The 23,930-nt window shown below is 41.8% G+C and overlaps 2 protein-coding genes across 4 annotated transcripts; both read right to left on the reverse strand.

The window, feature by feature from the left end:
- Positions 1-1,320: 1,320 nt before the first annotated feature.
- Positions 1,321-14,824, reverse strand: LOC128228572 (lachesin-like). Its single transcript, XM_052939954.1, has 9 exons — positions 14,534-14,824; positions 12,917-13,038; positions 3,756-3,960; positions 3,406-3,525; positions 3,012-3,143; positions 2,542-2,696; positions 2,175-2,304; positions 1,827-2,024; positions 1,321-1,617 (listed from the first exon to the last, which is right to left on the reverse strand). Exons 1-9 carry the CDS (start codon positions 14,568-14,570, stop codon positions 1,466-1,468), a joined length of 1,251 nt encoding a protein of 416 aa, XP_052795914.1. The 5' UTR covers positions 14,571-14,824; the 3' UTR covers positions 1,321-1,465.
- Positions 14,825-15,722: 898 nt separating this feature from the next.
- On the reverse strand, positions 15,723-23,886 carry LOC128227541 (oligoribonuclease, mitochondrial-like). Of its 3 annotated transcripts, none has more exons than XM_052938187.1 (6): positions 23,692-23,886; positions 17,755-17,838; positions 17,493-17,570; positions 17,085-17,305; positions 16,791-16,844; positions 15,723-16,148 (listed from the first exon to the last, which is right to left on the reverse strand). In XM_052938187.1, exons 1-6 carry the CDS (start codon positions 23,833-23,835, stop codon positions 16,073-16,075), a joined length of 657 nt encoding a protein of 218 aa, XP_052794147.1. In that variant the 5' UTR covers positions 23,836-23,886; the 3' UTR covers positions 15,723-16,072. The 3 variants fall into 3 exon arrangements, with proteins under 3 accessions (XP_052794147.1, XP_052794149.1, XP_052794148.1); XM_052938189.1 differs by lacking the exon at positions 23,692-23,886 and adding an exon at positions 22,806-22,869; XM_052938188.1 differs by lacking the exon at positions 23,692-23,886 and adding an exon at positions 17,989-18,173.
- Positions 23,887-23,930: the final 44 nt, after the last annotated feature.

Consider the following 23,930-nt stretch of genomic DNA (forward strand, 5'->3'; position numbering starts at 1 on the left):
CCTACTGAAAGAACTTGTACAGGAAATATCTCCAATCCTCACCTACTTCTTCCAGACCTCAGTTGATACAGTCTACATACCTGAGGATTAGAAAACGGCCAATGTAGTTCCAATTTTTTAAAAAGGGCGAAAAAAACCCAGCAAATTATAGACCAGTCTCGTTAACCTCAGTAACCTGCAAACATTTAGAGCATATCCCCTTCAGCACCATCATAAACATCTCGAACATCACAACATTCTTCACATGATAAATGCCCAACATGGTTTCCACCGAAACAAAGATCTTGCGAAACACAGCTGATACTTACCATTGAAGACCTGGCAAAAACAACGACAACAAAGAACAAACTGATGATACTTTTAGATTTCTCTAAGGCGTTTGAAAAGGTTCCTCATCTCCGCCTTCTTCGTAAATTAGACTTCTACGGTATACGGGGCACCTCTCAACAATGGATCAAGGATTTCTTGGGCTTCAGGACTCAACAGCCATACAGCTCCGATAAGTCTTCCGTAATGCTTTTATCTGCACTGTGAATATATATATTTTACCCACTCAAGACGTTATTGGTTTGAGCACGCAAGTTACTTTTATCACGGTACGACGACCCACCAGAGTGTGAACTGTAACTATTTGGAAGGAGAACTAGATATCGAACATGACTTTTCTTGGCGTCCGAATCAAACCCCATTTCATATTTACATGTTATAACTTCAGGTTCCCCGTGGAGATATCTAAGTTGGCTTTGACGCACCAAAAAGTATTTCCGTAAAAGAATATGATATGTATTTCCTTCCTTTCAGAATGTACCACGAAATTCAAAAAGATTCAAACATTTATTGAATGGACGCCTACAGCCCATATACACATACAGTTGTATGCATACACACATTGTACAAGGTTTCATTATCACGCTGATCCGGTAAGGATCAAGGATTCCGGTTTATAGGGGACGTGTGACGTATCCGTCATGAGCGCAACTTGTGACACGTGACCCCTTCCCCAAATCTGTAAATAATGATAAATGGTTTTAATGTTGATTAAGGGTTCGCACCCACCCCACCCCCTTAAATCTGCCTTTTTCAAATCTAAAATGTTGCATTCTGTTGTAGTTTTCGATATTGACATAAAAAACAACAACAACAATTGAACAATTTTAAAGTCGGGGGAGGGCGAAAGTTAAATAAGTATTTTTGAAGCACGTGATACACACACACACTTATCGTCAGTAAAACGGTACGATTATCGATTATATGATATTGCTTTCGCTTCGTTAAGTCCGTTATTACTTTAAAACAACACAAAAGAATAACGAACGCTGGTAATAATTAATTGGACAGTTTTATTATTTTCATAAAAACCATAAACACATGAACGGGTATTAATATGTAAAGACTCCTAAAACAATATAAATATCGCGGATTTACATTGAATATGAATATTTGGCAATTATAATTGATAATATGCTTAGGTAAGAACAGCTGTTAAATTCCATAAGGTTCTGGGGCTGAAAGACCATACATAATATAACGTCCAGAAAAATAGATGGCTTGACCACAGACGAGGTACAAAACTGTTGCAACCACTTTTCGACCCGGCATCATTACTCGTTATTTTGCCTGGAAAAAATTAATTGATACTTGTGAACATGTTTTCTAAAACAATCAAATGTAAATGAGATTACGATTTTCATAATTTACGATTGAGGGATTCATTAAGAAAGGAACGAGCTTTTAAATTAGCACGAACTGAACTGGATTGCTCTAGCATGTTAACATTTATAAAAAGAGAAGAATTCGAGCATCTCGATTTAAATATTGTTCGTAACCTGATGCAATGTCTGGTGTGTTGACTATTGGTTTTTCAGTCCGTGCGTTTGAAGGTTTAGATATGGCGGTTGAGAAGGTTATTGTCCGCCATAACGTAGTCGATTTTGGAGGTCGTCGGGAAGGCGTGAACATTGAAGTCTTGGTTGTCGGGCTGTCTGTCGTTGTTATAGAAGGTGTTGGTATCGTTCTTACAAGTTCTGAAAAGCAATTTAATATAATAGAATAATAAGTAAATTAGATTTACCGAAAAAAATATTGTGAAAACATTATGCTATGTTCAGTACATTTCAAAATGCGATGTTTTCACTTTATGCATAAAGGTACTGTTTTCGTCGATCAAGACGTACCAGAGACTTTTATGACCTGTGTGAAAGTGCCGGCGGTGTTTGCGGCGAAGCAAATGTAGTCGCCGAAGTCGAACTTCTGCAGCTGGCGCACCGTCAACGTGTGGATCACCGTACCGCCCGCCGTGAACGACTGAAACACAAGAAGAAATTATTTACGTACACTAAACTACGGCTAAAGATTATTTGAATACATGTAACTGTTTTGTTTTTTGGCAAATCAACCGTATTACGTGCCGGCACGGGATGAGAGAGGATTTTCTAAAAGCACAGAACTATAGCCGGTATTTGATAATGGTAACGCATGCATTCGTTTCATCGGTGGATAAACAAGAGTGTCGCCGTGTTTTGTTGCGTTATGGGCCTATACCTCTATGTGGTATTTCCAGTTGGAGTCGAGGGGCGTGCTTTGGTGGTGCCACGTTACTGTGGCTGGAGGCCGCGCGGTCACCTCGCACTCCAGGGACACATCCTTATTCTTGTACTGGGCGATCCGCGCATTCGGAACATGAACTTCCGGGGCAACTGAAGACACATGACAACTTTACAATTTAACGTTTAACTAAAGTGTATGTTCATGGAAGTACTTATACATGTATCCGATTTCACGAACTTCCATGTGCCTTTTGTTGGGATCAACACCAAAGCCCCTTTCACCGTCGCTATTAAAGTTAGAACACTAGACAGTACTGATATATACTAAATGTCGCTATAATGGTTTTGGATTACCTGGTTATATATTCTTATTAATAATAGTGTTACAATCATCACATATATATGATACTAGTTTCTTTTCATTGCAGCATTTATAACCGCGATGTCATGATAAGTCATTCATACAAAGTATATTCACGATCATATCTTCCCGAGCGGGCGCCATGACACCGTTCGTCGCCTTGCAGCTATACACTCCTTCGTCCGACCGCATAATTCCAGGCTTTACCAGCCGCTCAGACCGGAAGTCAGGTAATTCTACAAGACGGGAAAGAATTATCTAAGTGCAGTAGACAATTATTAAACATTGTATAAGTTTCCCAAAGGCAACCGAAAAAGCCCTCGGGCAATTATTCCTTTCTCTGGGGCAATTATCAACCAAAAGCCATTGTCAACCATGTATCATTATATAAGTAAACGTTTCAATAACATATGGAAGTTGCAAAATTAACATTTTTATATATGTTATTTCATATTTTATTTTCTCGTGATCTTCATATTTTGCGAATAGCTAGCTTGCCTGTTCCATCCTTAAACCATGTAATATTTGGCCGCGGATCTCCGGTTACGTTGCACGTTAACGTCAATGCATCGCCCACTTTGACGTCGACATTTCCCGAATAGCTGATCCGCGCAGGAACTGTTGATAATAAAACGAAATTAAATCGATGAGGCTACGTCAAGTAAGTCGCTTGAATTGTTTTTGTTTTTTTGATATTCAATGCTGAACACATTAAGAATAATTTAAGACAGCTGTATCAGTTGTCCTAATATTATATTATTGTCACGACGAATCCTAATTCTTCATTTTTAATCTAATATAACTCAATAAATAAACTTTAAATAAACTTTACAAACATTCAAGCGAACCTTGGACATGGAGGTTGACTTTCTTGGTTTGTACGGGGACAGTGTTAAGCTGGCAAGAGTACGTCCCGCTGTCCTCACTACGGGCCCCGTGCAGCTGCATGTTCCAGGCCCCGGAGTAGGGCTGGGTCAACCGGAACCGCCGGTCACTGATAAGCATTCTGTTATTCAAGCTTATTATCGAGCCGCCCGGTGCCACCCAGAGTACCTGTAACAACATGGAAGAAGGTGGTAGTACCCGTACAGGCTGGGGGAGACGGTGTAACAACATAGACGAAGGTGGTAGTACCCGTACAGGCTGGGGGAGATGGTGTAACAACATAGACGAAGGTGGTATTACCCGTACAGGTTGGGGGAGATGGTGTAACAACATAACGAAGGTGGTATTACCCGTACAGGCTGGGGGAGATGGTGTAACAACATAGACGAAGGTGGTATTACCCGTACAGGTTGGAGGAGATGGTGTAACAACAAAGACGAAGGTGGTATTACCCGTACAGGCTGGGGGAGATGGTGTAACAACAAAGACGAAGGCGGTATTACCCGTACAGGTTGGGGGAGATGGTGTAACAACATACACGAGGGTGGTATTAACCGTACAGGTTGGGGAGGTGTTGTTACAACATAGACGAAGGTGGTATTACCCGTATAGGTTGGGGGAGATGGTGTAACAACATAGACGAAGGTGGTATTACCCGTATAGGTTGGGGGAGATGGAGTAACAACATAGACGAAGGTGGTATAACCCGTACAGGCTGGGGGAGATGGTGTAACAACATAGACGAAGGTGGTATTACCCGTACAGGTTGGGGAGATGGAGTAACAACATAGACGAAGGTGGTATTACCCGTACAGAGTGGGGGAGATGGTGTAACAACATAGACGAAGGTGGTATTACCCGTATAGGTTGGGGGAGATGGTGTAACAACATAGACGAAGGTGGTATTACCCGTATAGGTTAGGGGAGATGGAGTAACAACATAGACGAAGTTGGTATAACCCGTACAGGCTGGGGGAGATGGAGTAACAGCATAGACGAAGGTGGTATTACCCGTACAGGTTGGGGAGATGGAGTAACAACATAGACGAAGGTGGTATTACCCGTACAGGTTGGGGAGATGGAGTAACAACATAGACGAAGGTGGTATTACCCGTACAGAGTGGGGGAGATGGTGTAACAACATAGACGAAGGTGGTATTACCCGTACAGGCTGGGGGAGATGGTGTAACAACATAGACGAAGGTGGTAGTACCCGTACAGGTTGGGGAGATGGAGTAACAACATAGACGAAGGTGGTATTACCCGTACAGAGTGGGGGAGATGGTGTAACAACATAGACGAAGGTGGTATTACCCGTATAGGTTGGGGGAGATGGTGTAACAACATAGACGAAGGTGGTATTACCCGTATAGGTTAGGGGAGATGGAGTAACAACATAGACGAAGTTGGTATAACCCGTACAGGCTGGGGGAGATGGAGTAACAGCATAGACGAAGGTGGTATTACCCGTACAGAGTGGGGGAGATGGTGTAACAACATAGACGAAGGTGGTATTACCCGTACAGGTTGGGGGAGATGGTGTAACAACATAGACGAAGGTGGTATTACCCGTACAGAGTGGGGGAGATGGTGTAACAGCATAGACGAAGGTGGTATTACCCGTACAGAGTGGGGGAGATGGTGTAACAACATAGACGAAGGTGGTACTACCCGTACAGGTTGAGGGAGATGGTGTAACAACATAGACGAAGGTGGTATAACCCGTACAGGCTGGGGGAGATGGAGTAACAACATAGACGAAGTTGGTATAACCCGTACAGGCTGGGGGAGATGGAGTAACAGCATAGACGAAGGTGGTATTACCCGTACAGAGTGGGGGAGATGGTGTAACAACATAGACGAAGGTGGTATTACACGTACAGGCTGGGGGAGATGGTGTAACAACATAGACGAAGGTGGTATTACCCGTATAGGTTGGGGGAGATGGTGTAACAACATAGACGAAGGTGGTATAACCCGTACAGGCTGGGGGAGATGGAGTAACAACATAGACGAAGGTGATATTACCCGTACAGGCTGGGGGAGATGGTGTAACAACATAGACGAAGGTGGTATTACCCGTACAGGCTGGGGGAGATGGAGTAACAACATAGACGAAGGTGGTATTACCAGTACAGAGTGGGGGAGATGGTGTAACAACATAGACGAAGGTGGTATTACCAGTACAGGCTGGGGGAGATGGAGTAACAACATAGACGAAGTTGGTATAACCCGTACAGGCTGGGGGAGATGGAGTAACAGCATAGACGAAGGTGGTATTACCCGTACAGAGTGGGGGAGATGGTGTAACAACATAGACGAAGGTGGTATTACCCGTACAGAGTGGGGGAGATGGTGTAACAACATAGACGAAGGTGGTATTACCAGTACAGAGTGGGGGAGATGGAGTAACAACATAGACGAAGGTGGTATTACCCGTACAGGTTGGGGAGATGGTGTAACAACATAGACGAAGGTGGTATTACCCGTACAGGCTGGGGGAGATGGTGTAACAACATAGACGAAGGTGGTATTACCCGTACAGGTTGGGGAGATGGTGTAACAACATAGACGAAGGTGGTAGTACCCGTACAGGCTGGGGGAGATGGTGTAACAACATAGACGAAGGTGGTAGTACCCGTACAGAGTGGGGGAGATGGTGTAACAACATAGACGAAGGTGGTATTACCCGTACAGGCTGGGGGAGATGGTGTAACAACATAGACGAAGGTGGTATTACCCGTATATGTTGGGGGAGATGGTGTAACAACATAGACGAAGGTGGTATAACCCGTACAGGCTGGGGGAGATGGAGTAACAACATAGACGAAGGTGATATTACCCGTACAGGCTGGGGGAGATGGTGTAACAACATAGACGAAGGTGGTATTACCCGTACAGGCTGGGGGAGATGGAGTAACAACATAGACGAAGGTGGTATTACCAGTGCAGAGTGGGGGAGATGGTGTAACAACATAGACGAAGGTGGTATTACCAGTACAGGCTGGGGGAGATGGAGTAACAACATAGACGAAGTTGGTATAACCCGTACAGGCTGGGGGAGATGGAGTAACAGCATAGACGAAGGTGGTATTACCCGTACAGAGTGGGGGAGATGGTGTAACAACATAGACGAAGGTGGTATTACCCGTACAGAGTGGGGGAGATGGTGTAACAACATAGACGAAGGTGGTATTACCAGTACAGAGTGGGGGAGATGGAGTAACAACATAGACGAAGGTGGTATTACCCGTACAGGTTGGGGAGATGGTGTAACAACATAGACGAAGGTGGTATTACCCGTACAGGCTGGGGGAGATGGTGTAACAACATAGACGAAGGTGGTATTACCCGTACAGGCTGGGGGAGATGGAGTAACAACATAGACGAAGGTGGTATTACCAGTACAGAGTGGGGGAGATTGTGTAACAACATAGACGAAGGTGGTATTACCAGTACAGGCTGGGGGAGATGGAGTAACAACATAGACGAAGGTGGTATTACCCGTACAGGTTGGGGAGATGGTGTAACAACATAGACGAAGGTGGTATAACCCGTACAGGCTGGGGGAGATGGTGTAACAACATAGACGAAGGTGGTATTACCCGTACAGGTTGGGGAGATGGAGTAACAACATAGACGAAGGTGGTATTACCCGTACAGAGTGGGGGAGATGGTGTAACAACATAGACGAAGGTGGTATTACCCGTACAGGTTGGGGAGATGGTGTAACAACATAGACGAAGGTGGTATTACCCGTACAGGTTGGGGAGATGGAGTAACAACATAGACGAAGGTGGTATTACCAGTACAGAGTGGGGGAGATGGTGTAACAACATAGACGACAGGCGCGTAGCCAGACATACTCCCATACTCCCGGGAGTACTTCGATTTTGAAAAATGAAAATTCTAAATGGCCTAAATCCGGTGTAAAACTTGAACCCTAAGGGGGTACAGGCGAATTTGAAACCAATCCAGCTCGGCATTATAAAAGTTAAATGTTAAATGTCATACATATCGGTAGTAACTGTACATAGTATCCTTTACTACGATGTTCCAAGCACACTTTAAACAAGAAATCTTAAACACGGTAAACATCTTAGCTTTACTTTTACGTATTATAACTATGATCAATCATAGTTACCTCCCGTCTTTATCACGTCAAGTCAAGTTTTAAACAGCGCGAATTTTAAACAAACAAAAATGGCGTCTCCGACAACCTTTTGCCCACAAAAAAAGCAGATCATTTCTTAGCAATAATGAAGGGCGAAAAAAGACATACTTTGTAGCATGTCATCCCAATACAATGTGGTCGTTGAAAAGAACAGAAAGATCCTTGTTAGTATAACAGAAGCGATAGTGTTCTGTGGGAAACAGAACATTGCCTTGAGGGGGCATGAAGGCGATAAGGGAAATTTTCAGGCCCTATTGAGCTTTCAGGCCAAGCAGGATCCCATATTAAAAGAGCATCTAGAACACGGAGATCCAAGATCTATGTACCTTAGCCCCGATATACAAAATGAGTTTATTTCCATTTGTGGAAAACAAATCGCAGACAGTATCGTGTCAAAGTGCAACAGCGCACCCTGCTTCGGGTTTATGGCTGACGAGGCAACTGATGCCAGCACTATGGAACAGATGGCCATGTGCCTTAGATACTTCGACGGAGCTGATTTACGCGAGATTTTTTGGGGTTCGCTGAGTGCGAATCAGCTACAAGCGAGACGTTGGCCAATGCCTTCTTAGCAGATCTTGAACTGGCGGGTGTTGACGTAAACAAAATGCGTGGCCAGGGATATGATGGCGCTGCCAATATGTCCGGTGTCCGAAGAGGCGTACAGGCAAGGATCCAACAGCGTATTCCTGGTGCTGTGTACACCCACTGCAAAGCCCACTGCCTCAACCTGGCTATTATCCACGCATCAAAAGAAATATATGCAAGGAACATGATGGCTACCGTACAACAAATAGCGTTTGCTTTTAACTACTCCGCTAAACGCCTCCTACGCTTCCAGGAAAACCTTGACAACGATGAAGTTGCCCGTGTCGAGATGGGTAAGCGCACTGAACTGCAATCTCTGTGCGAGACCCGCTGGGCAGCTAGGGCGGATGCTTTGCACACTTTCCTATGTTCATTTGGGTAATCTTGAGTAAACATACTTAAATTATACAATGCCTAAATGCTCTAAATCAATTATCTTCAAAGTGTTTATTGTATTTTTTCCTAATTATGTGATATTTCTTAGTCTGTTATCTTATCACTTTTTTATTTAAAATAATGTACGTCTGAATAGAAGGCTTTCGATGTTCATATTATTCGCTCACAAACCATTCTCGAAACATTGATTTAATTGTGTCATGAATTTCCAGAGTTGTTGTAAGTTCCTTGGACGAACTCGCTAGCGACTATGGTGACAGCAAAGCCGCGGGATACAGTCGCTCTATCAGAACCTCGAGTTCATCACTACCCTAGTGGCTGTCGAACATGCGTTGTCAGGGCTCGTACACCTGTCGAAACTCTTCCAGAAGAAGACGTGTGATTTACTGGAGGCAACAGAAGAAGCACGTGTTGTTGTCGCTATGTTAGAGGTTTGTTATTTAATTCATTTTCCTAACAGCTAGTTGTGGGATGAATTCATTTCGTTATAACAGAAAAGTTATAGAATAGTGTTAATCACGCCTCGGTTAACCGACAAAATCATATGTAAGTCAATATGTACCAGTGTACTTGATCTTACTTTGGGTGGGACTATAGTTATACTTTTCATCGGCGTAAATGGCCATGTATATTTTCCTAGACCCGTCACTCATTAACAGTGCACTAATTTCATAGCGTGTATATATGTTTACAGAAACAATTCATACTTGTGTGTGTACATATGAATTGAACATATTTGCAGTCATATGTTATTAAATGTTTTTCCCATCTTTTGACTTACAAAAAGAAAGATGGACGTTGCCGTGCGCTTTACTAATGCGTTGTTTATTGTTACGTCACTATCAAATATCATTTCAGTCTGAACGCAACGATCCAACAGTATGGGACAACCTGTACGAAAAGGCTATGTCACTAGCAAGAGACATTGGGGTGGAGCTGTCCATTCCTCGATGCGCGGGGTGACAGGCAAACAGGCCTAACGCACCAGCGGCGGCACCCACAGAATACTGGAAGGTCAACATGTTCCTTCCTTTCATTGACCACCTAGTTGTTGAGTTAACAACCCGCCTGCTTAAACCGCATGGGAGATTTACTGCACAATATCTTCTGCCGACGAAATCATCCTTTTTTGATGAAATAAAATATGTGTTATTAATGAAAATACTTGAAATTGCGTAATGTTATACATGTATAGTTAAATAACACATCATTAACATTATTGTTCCGTAAAAAACAAAGTGTGTGTACCAAAACGTTTTTCTTTAAAGCAATTGCTTATTTTATTGTTTAATTATAAAGTGGGTCATGTTTGTTTTGTTATAGGCTACTGAACTGACACCTGCCAGGGCCGCAGAGATTTTTGCAGAGTACAGTCCAGACTTAGAGTGTGACGAGGAGACGTTTGTCCGGGAGTGTAAAAGATGGATTGCTAAATGGACCACAACATCCCCAGCTGAGTATCCAGACCTGGAAACATCTTTGCGATTGGCCACTCAGGCATCATATCCAAACATAAGACTTTGCATGATGGTGTTGATGTGCATGCCCGTTTCCACAGCTACGGCAGAGCGGTCCTTCTCCACGATGAGGAGAGTCAATACGTACCTCCGCAACACGATGACCACCAAGAGGCTTTCAGGGCTTGGGCTTCTTAACATTTATCAAGAGCGAGATATCAACGCTGAGCACGTAGTGGATGTTTTTGCACGTAGAAAAGACCGTCGGCTGGCGTTAGTGTTCAAAGTTTAAACGTGTGTTGTTGTGTAAAACTGTTTCAGAATGGGAAAAAAATCCATAAGTTAAACTATGTATACGTTTGTGTATTATTTGCTTGTGATGTTTTCTATGTTCAAATCAAACTATATGTGATATTTGTCCTTAATGCAACTTGTTCATCTGTGTATCCTATATATTCGGAGGGAGGCATCTCCACCAAGTATAAATATGTTTTGAATATGTATTGCTCGATCTTGCAGTTTTCCTTTTTTCCTTCAGTTATTATTAACTTAAAACTTGCATTTCAAGTTACCAGATATGCGTCAAATGCCACCAAATCGCACGAGCAAATAATAAAAATCAGGGGGAGGACCCCCGAACCCCCCGCTAAAAATGGGAGTACTTCAAATCGGGTTCCAGCTACGCCCCTGGTCACGAAGGTGGTATTACCCGTACAGGTTGGGGGAGATGGTGTAACAAAATAGAAGAATGTGGTATTACCCGTACAGGCTGGGGGAGATGGTGTTAAAACATATACGATGGTGGTATTAACCGTACAGGCTGGGGGAGACGGTGTAACAACATAGACGAAGGTGGTATTACCCGTACAGGCTGGGGGAGATGGTGTTAAAACATATACGATGGTGATATTAACCGTAAAGGTTAGGGGAGATGGTGTAACAACATAGACGAAGGTGGTATTACCCGTACAGGTTGGGGGAGATGGTTTTACAACATAGACGAAGGTGGTAGTACCCGTACAGGTTGGGGAGATGGTGTAACAACATAGACGAAGGTGGTAGTACCCGTACAGGTTGGGGAGATGGTGTAACAACATAGACGAAGGTGGTAGTACCCGTACAGGTTGGGGAGATGGTGTAACAACATAGACGAAGGTGGTATTACCCGTACAGAGTGGGGGAGATGGTGTAACAACATAGACGAAGGTGGTATTAACCGTACAGGTTGGGGAGATGGTGTAACAACATAGACGAAGGTGGTATTAACCGTACAGGTTGGGGAGATGGTGTAACAACATAGACGAAGGTGGTATTAACCGTACAGGTTGGGGAGATGGTGTAACAACATAGACGAAGGTGGTAGTACCCGTATAGGTTGGGGGAGATGGTGTAACAACATAGACGAAGGTGGTATTACCCGTATAGGTTGGGGGAGATGGTGTAACAACATAGACGAAGGTGGTATTAACCGTACAGGTTGGGGAGATGGTGTAACAACATAGACGAAGGTGGTATTACCCGTACAGGTTGGGGAGATGGTGTAACAACATAGACGAAGGTGGTAGTACCCGTACAGGCTGGGGGAGATGGTGTAACAACAAAGACGAAGGTGGTATTACCCGTAAAGGTTGGGGGAGATGGTGTAACAACATAGACGAAGGTGGTATTAACCGTACAGGCTGGGGGAGATGGTGTAACAACACACACGAAAGTGGTTTTACTCGTACAGGTTGGGGGAGATGGTGTAACAATACATGAAGGTGGTATTAACCGTACACGGGGAGATGGTGTAACAACATACACGAAAGTGGTTTTACTCGTACAGGTTGGGGGAGATGGTGTAACAATACATGAAGGTGGTATTAACCGTAAACGGGGAGATGGTGTAACAACATACACGAAGGTGGAATTAACCGTACAGGCAGGGGGAGATGGTGCTTATTCTATAAGAAGAAAAGCACGTTTCCGTCTTTTGATATTCAAATATGTCCTCATGGTTGACCTCAACTGTTTTCTGGTTGCAAATGCATGTTCATGAACATGCACGTCGTCAATACAATTAAATTTAGTCTACTTCGCGTCCGGACTATAATAAGTATGCATATGTGCATCTGTCTCCGGTTCAGGGAACTCAAAAATGGACAGCTTACGGTTCACAAGTAATAGTTGGTTTGAACAATATTCATTGTATATAAGTACATTGAGCAAATACATAAATTACATACATGATAATTAAGGATTGAGGAAATAGCTGAAAGCTGGATTAAGGAGATAGCTTAGAGCTAATATTTAAATTTATTAAGCAGGATTCGGATAGCAACTGCTTGAGTATTCGGCACGCATTGAGTTAGTGGTCTTACTCCCCGCCCAGTCTACAAGTCTTCATGTAGTCACAATATCATGACATTGATAATAAAAAAGTGTACAACTAGAATAGCAAGGGCATACACTTTGATAACAACAATGGCCATAGAATGTAAATAGAACTAAGAGAAAAAATGCAGCCTACTCTGAAGTTGACTGTGTCCATGTCCCTGATGTTGCAGGGCAGGATGACGTTGGTTCCCTGCACGGTGCTGATGGAAATCAGGCTTGTCTCCAACATGGGCTCCGGGCCGCCGGAAACAACACCTGCAATCAACAGCACAGGCCGCCATATGATCTCACTTATCTTGGTCTGATCTGTATTGCTGCTGTTTGTCTTGGTGCATTACTGCAGATTGTTTGCTTTATCATTTTAATTACCGGCTCGGTTTGGAAAAATAGCATTGTTATTGAATAAATCTCATATGATATTGTTCCCAATACCCTCAGTTCTAAAACGATCTGCGGTCATGAGTCATCAATGCCACGGATATTAATACCCATGAAGAACAGTCCAACATAATAGTCTTCAAAGGATTAAAAAAGCATTGAAAGCGATTACTAGATGTTGCAATAGTTAGAATTCCACCAGTCAATCAATCAGTCAGCATGCAATTACGGACAATGAAAATGTCAAGATGATCATTTAAATGTATCTCCAGGACTGACATGTTGTAATCGAGTCTACTTTGTAATGACTCTCGGCCTGGTCTATGTGGAAACAACTGGCAATTTCCATATTGATTCCGGTGGCGGCGGAGTTTAGGCAACTGGTTTGTGGTTCCACTGGGACACTCACTGTACATGCTTGATAAGTATAGTTTAAACTTATATATTTAACAACGATTGTGAATCAAATTATCACAAAATTATATTAATCACTCTCGCCTGATGGCACAATGTTACGCAAAAGTGTGGTCTTGCGTTGTGGGGGACTTGAACTACTTCAGAGTTCTCAGAGGAAACCCAAGTTGTCCGGCTTGGTGACAACAAACCAAACTCACTGTATACGGTTAGGTAATGTCAAATGATTTGTATTAAGGTCATACCAAATTGTTTCTAGGTTTAGCGTCCGCGGACGGAAAGCTTTTGGGCGAGTTCCCGATGAAAACTTTGAAACCCCCATAATATATATGATCAACCGGATCTTGCCGATATTCTTATTCTCCTATTTCGATAACTGAACACTAGTGTCAACAACGTGCTTCATAATTTGTACTGGAGTTCCTGGTATTTGAAAATGATTCATTCGGTGTGATTCCCATGATTAACACACGTGTATATATTATATACGAGTTCTAGTTAAATTGACCTTATTTTGCAGTTGAAGTCTATCGTAAATTGAGAAAGGTCAAGACTGGACTACGGAGGCTCTAAATTGTGTCTATATTCAACATAGGATGTCACTCAATCGCTCTTTTTCGTTTGCCTTCTTAAAGATGGCTAGATAGGTTTTCAAACTAAGGGTTGACGCTTAAAGTGATACCATGTACCAGGTATTTGAATTAATGGCAATACGAATAGACCAACGAACACAGACCAACTAAGTATTTGATAAAAAACGCCAAGCCAATGCTAATTGTTGAGAATGATAGTCATACAAGACCACACCACAGTAAAGAATACCTTTAAGATATTTTACAGACAGGAATGAAAGCTGGAATGCTCATTATGAAATTTCCTCTATAATAAAGCAAACCATTGAAGAGTTTATCGCAACATAAAACAGGTTATAACATAAAATAATAAAGGCGGAACTTACATGCTGAAAGGAACAGAGACCACACAATCCATCCCATGTTTCCTCTTAGTCACTGCGAGAATACACGTCCTTCGTATAACACAATCAAACATTTTTTCTGGGGAATACTCATGGTGAACTCGTTCCTATATTTCTTTACAGTGTGTGTGTGTGCTCATATACATGTGCTGCTGTTTTCGGAAATACCGATATCTATTTCTATCGCTCATAAGCCTGGCAGTCAAAAACAGTTGGCAATGTGCTGTAAGTGAATGGCCCGGTGCGCGCACAGCTAAATGATTGCTATGCTGGTAATTCCTCTGAACATGCTTTCAGTTTTAATTTAATTTCCTTGGTATTTATCGGCGACCCGCAAAAGAGATATACTCCCTCCATATAGACACAATTGGTTCGTGGGCCACATCTAATGGCAATTTCAAAAATAACTAATTGAAGAATATGTTCTCAAATAGTAAGAAAAAAAAAATGAAATCAATTCAGTTTAAGTGGTCCCCGAAGAAAAAGTTAATGCGTTATCATCTTGAAAAATGTTCCTGTAGGACGGCTGGCTCTGTACAATCAGTGGTGAAATTGGCTATCAATATGCAGGGATTTTCCAGTAAAGCCCGTTACCGGCCATTGTTGTAATTCCTATGCATAATAAGAGATCGGAGACATTGATATCCTGGCCCGTTTACGCAGACGTTTTCTTTAACGCAAAGCATGCTTGTTGCTTGCATACTTACACAGTTTTCGATTCCAGCAACATCATATATGTTAAATCCCTTTGGACGGGGGCGTATCCGCCCCCCTCCCCGCAAATCGTCTAAGAAAAAAGTAATAAGATACGTCCAATATGCACTATTTCGGACTATCAATGGTTATTTTTTCTTCAGGGTGTACACCCCCCCGGCAAACTTTTGAAACCAAAACTGTTATTTTGGTTTTAAAGATGAGGCGCAGGTCGAAAGGTATCGCCCCATTGTTACGCACCCTCTCACATCAAATCGTTGAGCCTCCCCTCCAGTATACGATCGGCCCTCAATAGGGAAAATAAAGAACTACTTAGAGCAACTAAGAATGCTTGAAATGTCAATAAAACTTGATGTCTAGTGAAGAAGCACGGAAAGCTACTAAGGACTACTAAGACTACTTATACGATAAAATATCTCTCTCTCTATCCATAATAAGCATGGGATGAGCATATATATTGGATGTTAAATACCGTTTATTTAAAAAAACAATCGTCAACATGAAACAATTAGTAACACATTTGTTTTCTTTGTCTTTTAAGACGAATCCTCATTTATTTAAATCATAAATAGAGTGATAACGAATCGGTGTGGAAAATTTTAACTTAGATATTAGGACTATACATCATGTTTCACGTGCATTATCGTCCTCCCCGTCCATTTGTTGGAATGAAATATTTAATGTAAATAACACATATGCATGAGTTTGGACCATCGCCTGTCTGTGTGCATACACCGTGCTACTCGGACAGCTGACCTATCAAACCCGCGTGCTTATAGGTGACTCGAAGACTGCATGTGGAAGTGTTTAAGTCTTCATTTTAAAAATGTTTTGTCTGTAATAGTTCAACTCCTCAATGCTTTCCTTTATATCATCCAGCGCTCTGAAATAAGTATCAATCACCGTTAAGTCAGGGCTGATAGCCAACCAATCAAAGCCTTTAAAATGGCCATTAGATTAACACTAAGATGTTAAGTTGAACCGGCATCGTTTAGCACACAGTGTGTGTATACCACGTGATAAATTACGTCATATATGCTACGTCGGAAGGCAACATTTTACCTAAATTGAAGACTTAAATCAAAGATCACTTTTCTTTAACTACACCAATTTAAATAAAACAAAGGGCAGTCTATGCCGCTTACAGAGTCCCGCCTTCGTGTTATTACAGAAGTTTTATAAGGTGATAAGTTTCATCAAACACTTCGACAAACCTGTTTCCAAAATAAAGTTATGACAGTGCTCCGTCAGACGGCCGTATTGTGAAAAGTTTTGTCGAAGTGTTTTAAAAAAAACTTAACACTCAATCAAACTCTGGTAAAAGACCGAAGATCGGGCTCCGTAAGCGGCGTAGACTGTGCTATGTTTCATTTAAAATGGTGAAGAAATAGTGAAGTTATCCTTGTTTAATTGCCTTCCGACGTAGCATTTATGACGCAATTTATCACGTGGTATACACACACTGGCACAACACAACTCAGGAAAAGCAATTCGAAGTATATATGCAACATATCAAGTAACTTGCCTGTGCGACAGTTTCTTCTTCGGCGCACGAGAAAATTCCGATGGGTACCAACGTCTAAAATCAAAAACAACCGTTGCAATAAATTTAAAATGTTTAATCGTAGTTTTATCATAAATAATTATTTAACACATCGTTCTGTAAATAGTGTAAACATAAACTTGCGGTTTAACCATACCATATTACTAGTATATGCAATTAAAACAAATAGTTGAACAACATTGAACAACTGAACGAATATTAACTGAAAAATATTCCGGCTCGTCCAGTATATACGTTGCCTAAACGTGCACGTACCTAGAGAGTTCCTTGACCGTGCTCACGTCCACGATGCGGTAGTGGAGGTGCTGGGTGAAGCGCGGCATGTACTTGACGAGGAATGTACGGTCCGCGTGCACGGAGTTTCCGGCAAGAGGCGCAGACCCCGGCAGCGTGTGCTCCTTCACAAACCTCAACATCCGATCCTCGGCCTCCATCAGCGATATCTGGCTCCTGCGTACCGCCTCCGTCAAACCGGACTGCAACCAATGAATCAACTCGCGGTCAACTATTGACAGAATTTAGAAATCAGAAAGACAGCAATGTGACAAAGCAGCGAAAACTTAATTACCAAATTGTTGTAAGAAAATAAACTGTTTTTCAGAAATGATATTATTTTAGCCTCGTAAGACTCAGCACCGCAGAGTATGCGTATATCCAAAGTACCTTTCCATGGTGCTCCTTGCACCACTCGCCCATGTTGTCCAGCACGGTGGGTGGCTGGTGAATCACGAGGTCTTCACACTGCAAGCACAAACAACAGCACTTAGTTGGTATGAAACGCTCATTCACGATTGGCTAATACTTTACTCATGTTTACTCGGTTTAAAAAAAATCATCATAACCCATATTCACTTGTTATGCCAGAATTAGAAATATTGTACCGTATGCATGTGTTATATGCCACGACTATAAAGGTAAAACGTACCTCTGCTATTATATTTAAATCTTGGTCTGTGACGAGGCAGGCCATCTCAAGTATATGTTCTTTATTTACATCTAGCCCAGACATCTGCAATACAGTTGAACACAACAAATAAAGTGGTACTTTTTCCATGGAAAAAATAAGTGGATGGTTGTAAATGTTACGTAATAGCATTTGAACGAACGAGAAGTTCAACTGTCGTGACAAAGTTGAACAAGTGAAACCATGTCGACCTACCAGAAATGCAGTGTGTGTGTGTGTGTGGGGGGGGGAGGGGGGTATAACCATCCACCTTGTTATCTCAGTCGGTTAGAGCACCGTGCTAGTGTTCCAGCGGTCGTGGGTTTGAGCGCCACACCGGGTGCACTTTTCCTTCCGTGGTATGATGGATAGTTCGGTTCGCAATCCCTGGCGTTTAACAGGCGTTCCTGCACCTAAGACAAGCATGCAGTGTTTAAACTCTTATAAGGATACCCAAATATATATTACATTAACAGAAGTATTTAGGTTGTTTCACTAGCAACAACGTCGGCAACCACGGTACTCTCTTCCGTTACACTCCATAGTCCATACAAACCGTGGGAAAACTGACTTGACAAATCTAGTTTTAATAAAATGCATGCGGCATGAGAGACAACCATTCTTCCAATGCAACTAAATACTCTTCAATAATCCTTTCAGTTGTCTGCACAGGCGGACCGAGTTCAAATCGAACATTCGTCATGAATAAGAAATTTTCCTATCCGAAGCATTTTGCAATTGTGTGTCGGGTGTATCCGACGATGCACAAGCAGCAGCCAACACAATATTAACCAATGGCAACGTCAATATCACAATAGATTTGTCATTGCACTGCAAACCATCGAACGTATGTGTTTTCCCTGTATTGCCTATTATGTTCATTTGCTCGCCACTGGCAGATTCTACCGTGATGTTATACTGTGATAACTCACGATTCCCACGACTTCCAAAGTTTATGTGACACCATCGTAGATATGGACCCTGTGCCAACCAGACAATTAACTTTATTTCCATCTATCGTTGCTTTTACATACAATCCGAACAATTATTGACTCATATTTTTATTGTCATCCTGTGTTCTCATGGTGACCATCATTTAGCTTAATTAGCGTCCATGTTTGGGAGTTTGAAGGCTTTGTGTTAAATGTTTGTCGGATCCAAATTAAAACATATTTCCATAAATTAGTTTCTGTCAATTTAGTTTTTTTTCGACCTGTCATTTGCACATTACTCATTATTACTTGAAACGGGCTCTCGTAATGGTTGTGTCCGTAATTTCTGGTGACATAACCATACTTCGGCATGGATTTTAGTATAATGTTGAATTAAAATAAGCTTTAGATCTTCATTTCAATGCACCAAGAACTCTTCCCAATTTCTTCCAATGCATTTGTCGTAACACATAATATCATTCCCTTTTGCTGTTTCTCTGTCTGTATAGGTTTAACAGCATGTCGAACAGCGTCATTGAAGCAAAAGTCCAATGCCTGGCCTGTCCTTCTCTCAATCTCATCTCTGCATTCACCAGAAAATGATTTAAAAGTGAAAATAATTGTTGTTCAATGAAATGTAAGATCAACAAAGATTGGACTAATTCCTCTTTACAATGGAAATCAAGGAAGGTTGATATTGTTCTCCTAGCCTCCAGGTTGTTTCATTTGCAACAGCAAGCACAAGAATTACCAAAAAACCGGCGAGCTGCTCATATCTCCAAATTTGGCATATTTTGTGATATCAATTTGATCAAGACTTTGTAAATCTTTATTTTTGCCATATTCATAATTCAAAAATAACAACTTTTAATCAATATAAAAATAGCGGCGTTTTCCCATTAGTGCAACAATAAACCGTTTCCGAAAACACTGCTCGGCCAAATAGGCTTCACCAGTACATATTTCCAATATAAAGAGGTCCAGCATTAGTGCGTCATGTTTCAGCCTCATTCATACAGACAGCCCATAAATGTTAATTAGCAGGCAAAGCAGACCCTAATCAGAAACAAGCACACCATTAACTCATCTAAAGAGCTGGGCAGGTAATCCTACCAAGCCAGCAAACCTCCGTCTTCTAACCGTAAACTGATGTGGTATCAAATCAAACAACAACTCAAGAGATTCATAATGCCCTCGAATTCATCAAACGAGACATTGTCCGTGGAACTGAGACATGGCTTAAAGGTGTACAGCAGGAAAGGATCCTGAGAATAATGCCATACAGTCTAGCTAGGTCTTCTCGGGCAAACTCGCAGTTTAACGGAACGACCAGTCAAATGGAATGGGAGGTGGCGTTTTCATCGGAACAAGTATATATAGCAACTTGGTTTCTGATGCTCAATCCAACCTTACAACAGACTGCGAACTCACATCAGGTCAGAGTTTTGTATATTGAAAAAAAAAAAATCTTTATTTTGGATGCCAGGATTGTATCACCAGACTTCATGAATCTGTCTTACACCCACATCACAAGTCTTCAAAAGAGAGAAACGTCGGCGACTTTAAATGCCCACAGATTGACGAGGACACCTTGTAAGTGGAAAAGGGAGCTCCAGACAGAATTTACAGTAAGCACAAAAATCTCACGAACCTTGTATTTACAACAAACTAAAGCCATCACTTGTGAAGTATTCCGCAACTGTACATGGTATCAGGACCACACTATGGTAGTCACAGACATCGACGTCATCGCCAATATATTAAACAGCGACCTAGAAAGTAGTTTAACTTCTCTAAAGCGTACCGTGGAAGTAAAAACTATGATATGACCCAATTAACTTTTGAAATCATCTCTACCAAGAACAGAACATCGAACCAATGTGGAACTTCTTCAAAAAAATACATCATCAAGTCAGTCGAGAAAAAAGAATCATCCAAGATGAGAAAGAAAATGAAATCATTTTCGTGGTTAATTAATGATTTCAACATAATGATCAAACGCAAGTCACGCCAGTACAACGACGATGCCGAAAAGACCGAGAATAGCTTAAGTGTGACAAGTTTCCAGTCTTCTTGTTTTAAACAATTACGACATTGCAGCGAGAATGTAGGAGAGCGTTCAAGAAGTCCGAGATTCAACACATTAACGCCACCATACAGAAAATGCGAAGGGTAAACAATACAGTACCCAGTAAGCCGTGTTGGCGCTACCTAAAATTCCAGAAGACAAAGCATCGGGGTCGCCCTACTCAAGAAAATGGGCAAGCTCTTCAACAACAAAAAAGACAAAACACAGATTTGGATGACCATTTTAAGTCGGTTTTCACTCAACACAACAACTGAAGACCAGATACCTCAAAGAGCGCTAAAACTCCCATTCGAGGACACCGCTTTACATACCTAGATGGCGTGTCCAAACTACTATCGAACATCATTATTAATAAGGCCCAGGGCCCAGATTACATTCCTAGCATAGAACTGAAGACCTGCTCAAAACAGATAGTACCATTTCTAAGACACATCTTCCAATCACCAATCAACACGGGGCAGTTACTATCTGACTGGCAAATGTGACAACAATTTTCAAGAAAGGGAATCGCACTTAGCAGAGAAAAATCGTCCGGTCTCACTGACGTGTGTCTCCTGTTGGAACATACCATCTTCAGTCACATATTAAATCCTTTTAAATATAAAGAAATAGCAACCTGACATCATTAAACCAGTGCTTAAGATCCGGTTGTTTATGTAAATCTCAACTCTTCACTACCTGTACTTCAACAACATGAGAACTCAGGGGAATATGATACTACTGGACTTCTCCAAGGCATTCGATACAGTTCCCCGTGGCGGCTTACGACATAAGATAAAGCTCTGAAGATGATAGTATCGATGGAAACATCAACTCTTTGCTTCAAGACGTTCTGTCGAACCGAACAATGGGGATTGTTGTTGATGGAGAATCATCCGCACCAGTCACTGTTGACTCTTGAGTACCCAAGACACAGTCCACGGACCGCTAGCCTTCCTCTGTCATACTAATGACCTCCGTCATTGTGCCAAGGCAACCGTCAGCCTGTTTGCTGGTGACTGCTTACTCTATAGGAGCAACAATACCATACAAGACCATCTTCAGCTATAGGAGGATCAGGGCTGGTATTCAATATAAGTCTTAATTGGATCAAAAAACGATGAAGCTGAATCTGATTACTTGTTATCAATAACTAACCAAAAGAGTGAATGAAATCAATGATGTATAACCATAAGATGAACATAAGTTGAATATTGAATACCACCCCTGAAAGCACTGGAGAAATAGGTATTAACATTGGGCATGAAGTTTAATGCCAAAAATTGTTACATTATGAGTATAAACAGTAATAAGCTGTTAGTTTTATCAATTAGATAGCCATATTCTCAAACAAGTAGATGAAAATCTCTATCTAAGGGAATGTTTTGCAGAAAATCTTAAATTTGAAAAACACACTACCAAAACTACAAACAAGGCCAACTTAATTCACACTAGGATTCCTGAAGCATAATCTCAAACACTGTCCAGCACTATGCAGAAAAACCGCTTATCTCCGAGAAAGAGATCGACATGCTGAAAAGGTTCAAGGCCAGCAGCGTTCTACATAACTGGGGATTAGTTCTTGCAAGATGAATCACAAGAATGCTCAGGGACCTCAAACTACCTTGGTGCCAGCCGGTCTATGTGACCCCCATTTGAGGTAAGCGGCTTATTAGATCCAAACAATTAAAAGACAGTGTTAGAGGGAACCTGGTCAAATAGCCCCCAAGTCAAATAGCCCCCATTTTGGTCAAATAGCCCCCCCACTTTTGGCCCCCACTTGGAAAAAATTGGTCAAAACGCCCCCAATTTGGTCAAATAGCCCCCACTCCTTTTTTATTTGAAATTATATTTAAAGGTAATTTGTAATATTTTTAAGATATTTGAATGTAAGTTCAAGCTGTTAGAGACAATATTATACAAAGACAAAAAAATCACTGAGTGGAATAATTTGGATAACTTGACGAAAAGCGTTCACAGTGACAGTAGAGAAAGCTCTCCGGGATAAGGACTAACAATTCCCTTTCTCTCACCTGCTCCATACGCCGAAAGGCCGTACTGTGAACCTATCCAAATCGAAATCCTGATATAAAAAATATGGACAATCAGAAAACCTTTTTTCAGCTTACAGTCACACTGACCTTGACCTTTGACCCACTGACCTCAAAATCAATAGGGTTCATCTGCTGGTCATGACCAATAAGCCTACCTAGTATGAGGTCCCTGGATCAAAGCGTTCTCAAGTTATTGATCGGAAACCGTTTTTCATGTTAAGGTCACACTGACCTTGACCTTTGACCCACTGACCTCAAAATCAATAGGGTTCATCTGCTGGTCATGACCAATACACCTACCAAGTATGAGGTTCCTGGGTCAAAGCGTTCTCAAGTTATTGATCGGAAACCGTTTTTCATGTAAAGGTCACACTGACCTTGACCTTTGACCCACTGACCTCAAAATCAATAGGGTTCATCTGCTGGTCATGACCAATACACCTACCAAGTATGAGGTTCCTGGGTCAAAGCGTTCTCAAGTTATTGATCGGAAACCGTTTTTCATGTAAAGGTCACACTGACCTTGACCTTTGACCCACTGACCTCAAAATCAATAGGGTTCATCTGCTGGTGATGACCAATACACATACCAAGTATGAGGTCCCTCGGTCAAAGCGTTCTCAAGTTATTGATCGGAAACCATTTGGTATTCCGACCGACCGACAGACAGACAGACAGACCGACCGACCGACCGACCGACATGTGCAAAACAATATACCCCACTTTTTTCAAAAGGGGGCATAAATATGATCAAATAATATGCACAAACTCGCCGAACCTTCCCTTGTGAGGAGGCAGAGCGAATTTAGTGAAGTTCGAAATAGTTGACTGCAACTCAGATCTACGTTACTTAAGCGCATGTTACCTCTAAATCGACCCAAATTAATCTCTCTCTTTTTTTGTCTGACATAGCACGTTTTGGGTTTAGACATCCTTCAGCACTCATAATATTTGCTGCTAAAAGTCTCTTTGAAATACCAACGGTATGAATTAGTGAGTGTCGAAACATTGGAGTATCATATCACGTAGACGCTTACAGTACATCAGATGAAATATATATTCCCCGTACAGAATTCGTATTTTAACTGACTTCACTGTTTGTCT

The sequence above is a fragment of the Mya arenaria genome, chromosome 3, assembly GCF_026914265.1.
Source record: "Mya arenaria isolate MELC-2E11 chromosome 3, ASM2691426v1".
Classification (NCBI taxonomy): Eukaryota; Metazoa; Mollusca; class Bivalvia; order Myida; family Myidae; genus Mya; species Mya arenaria.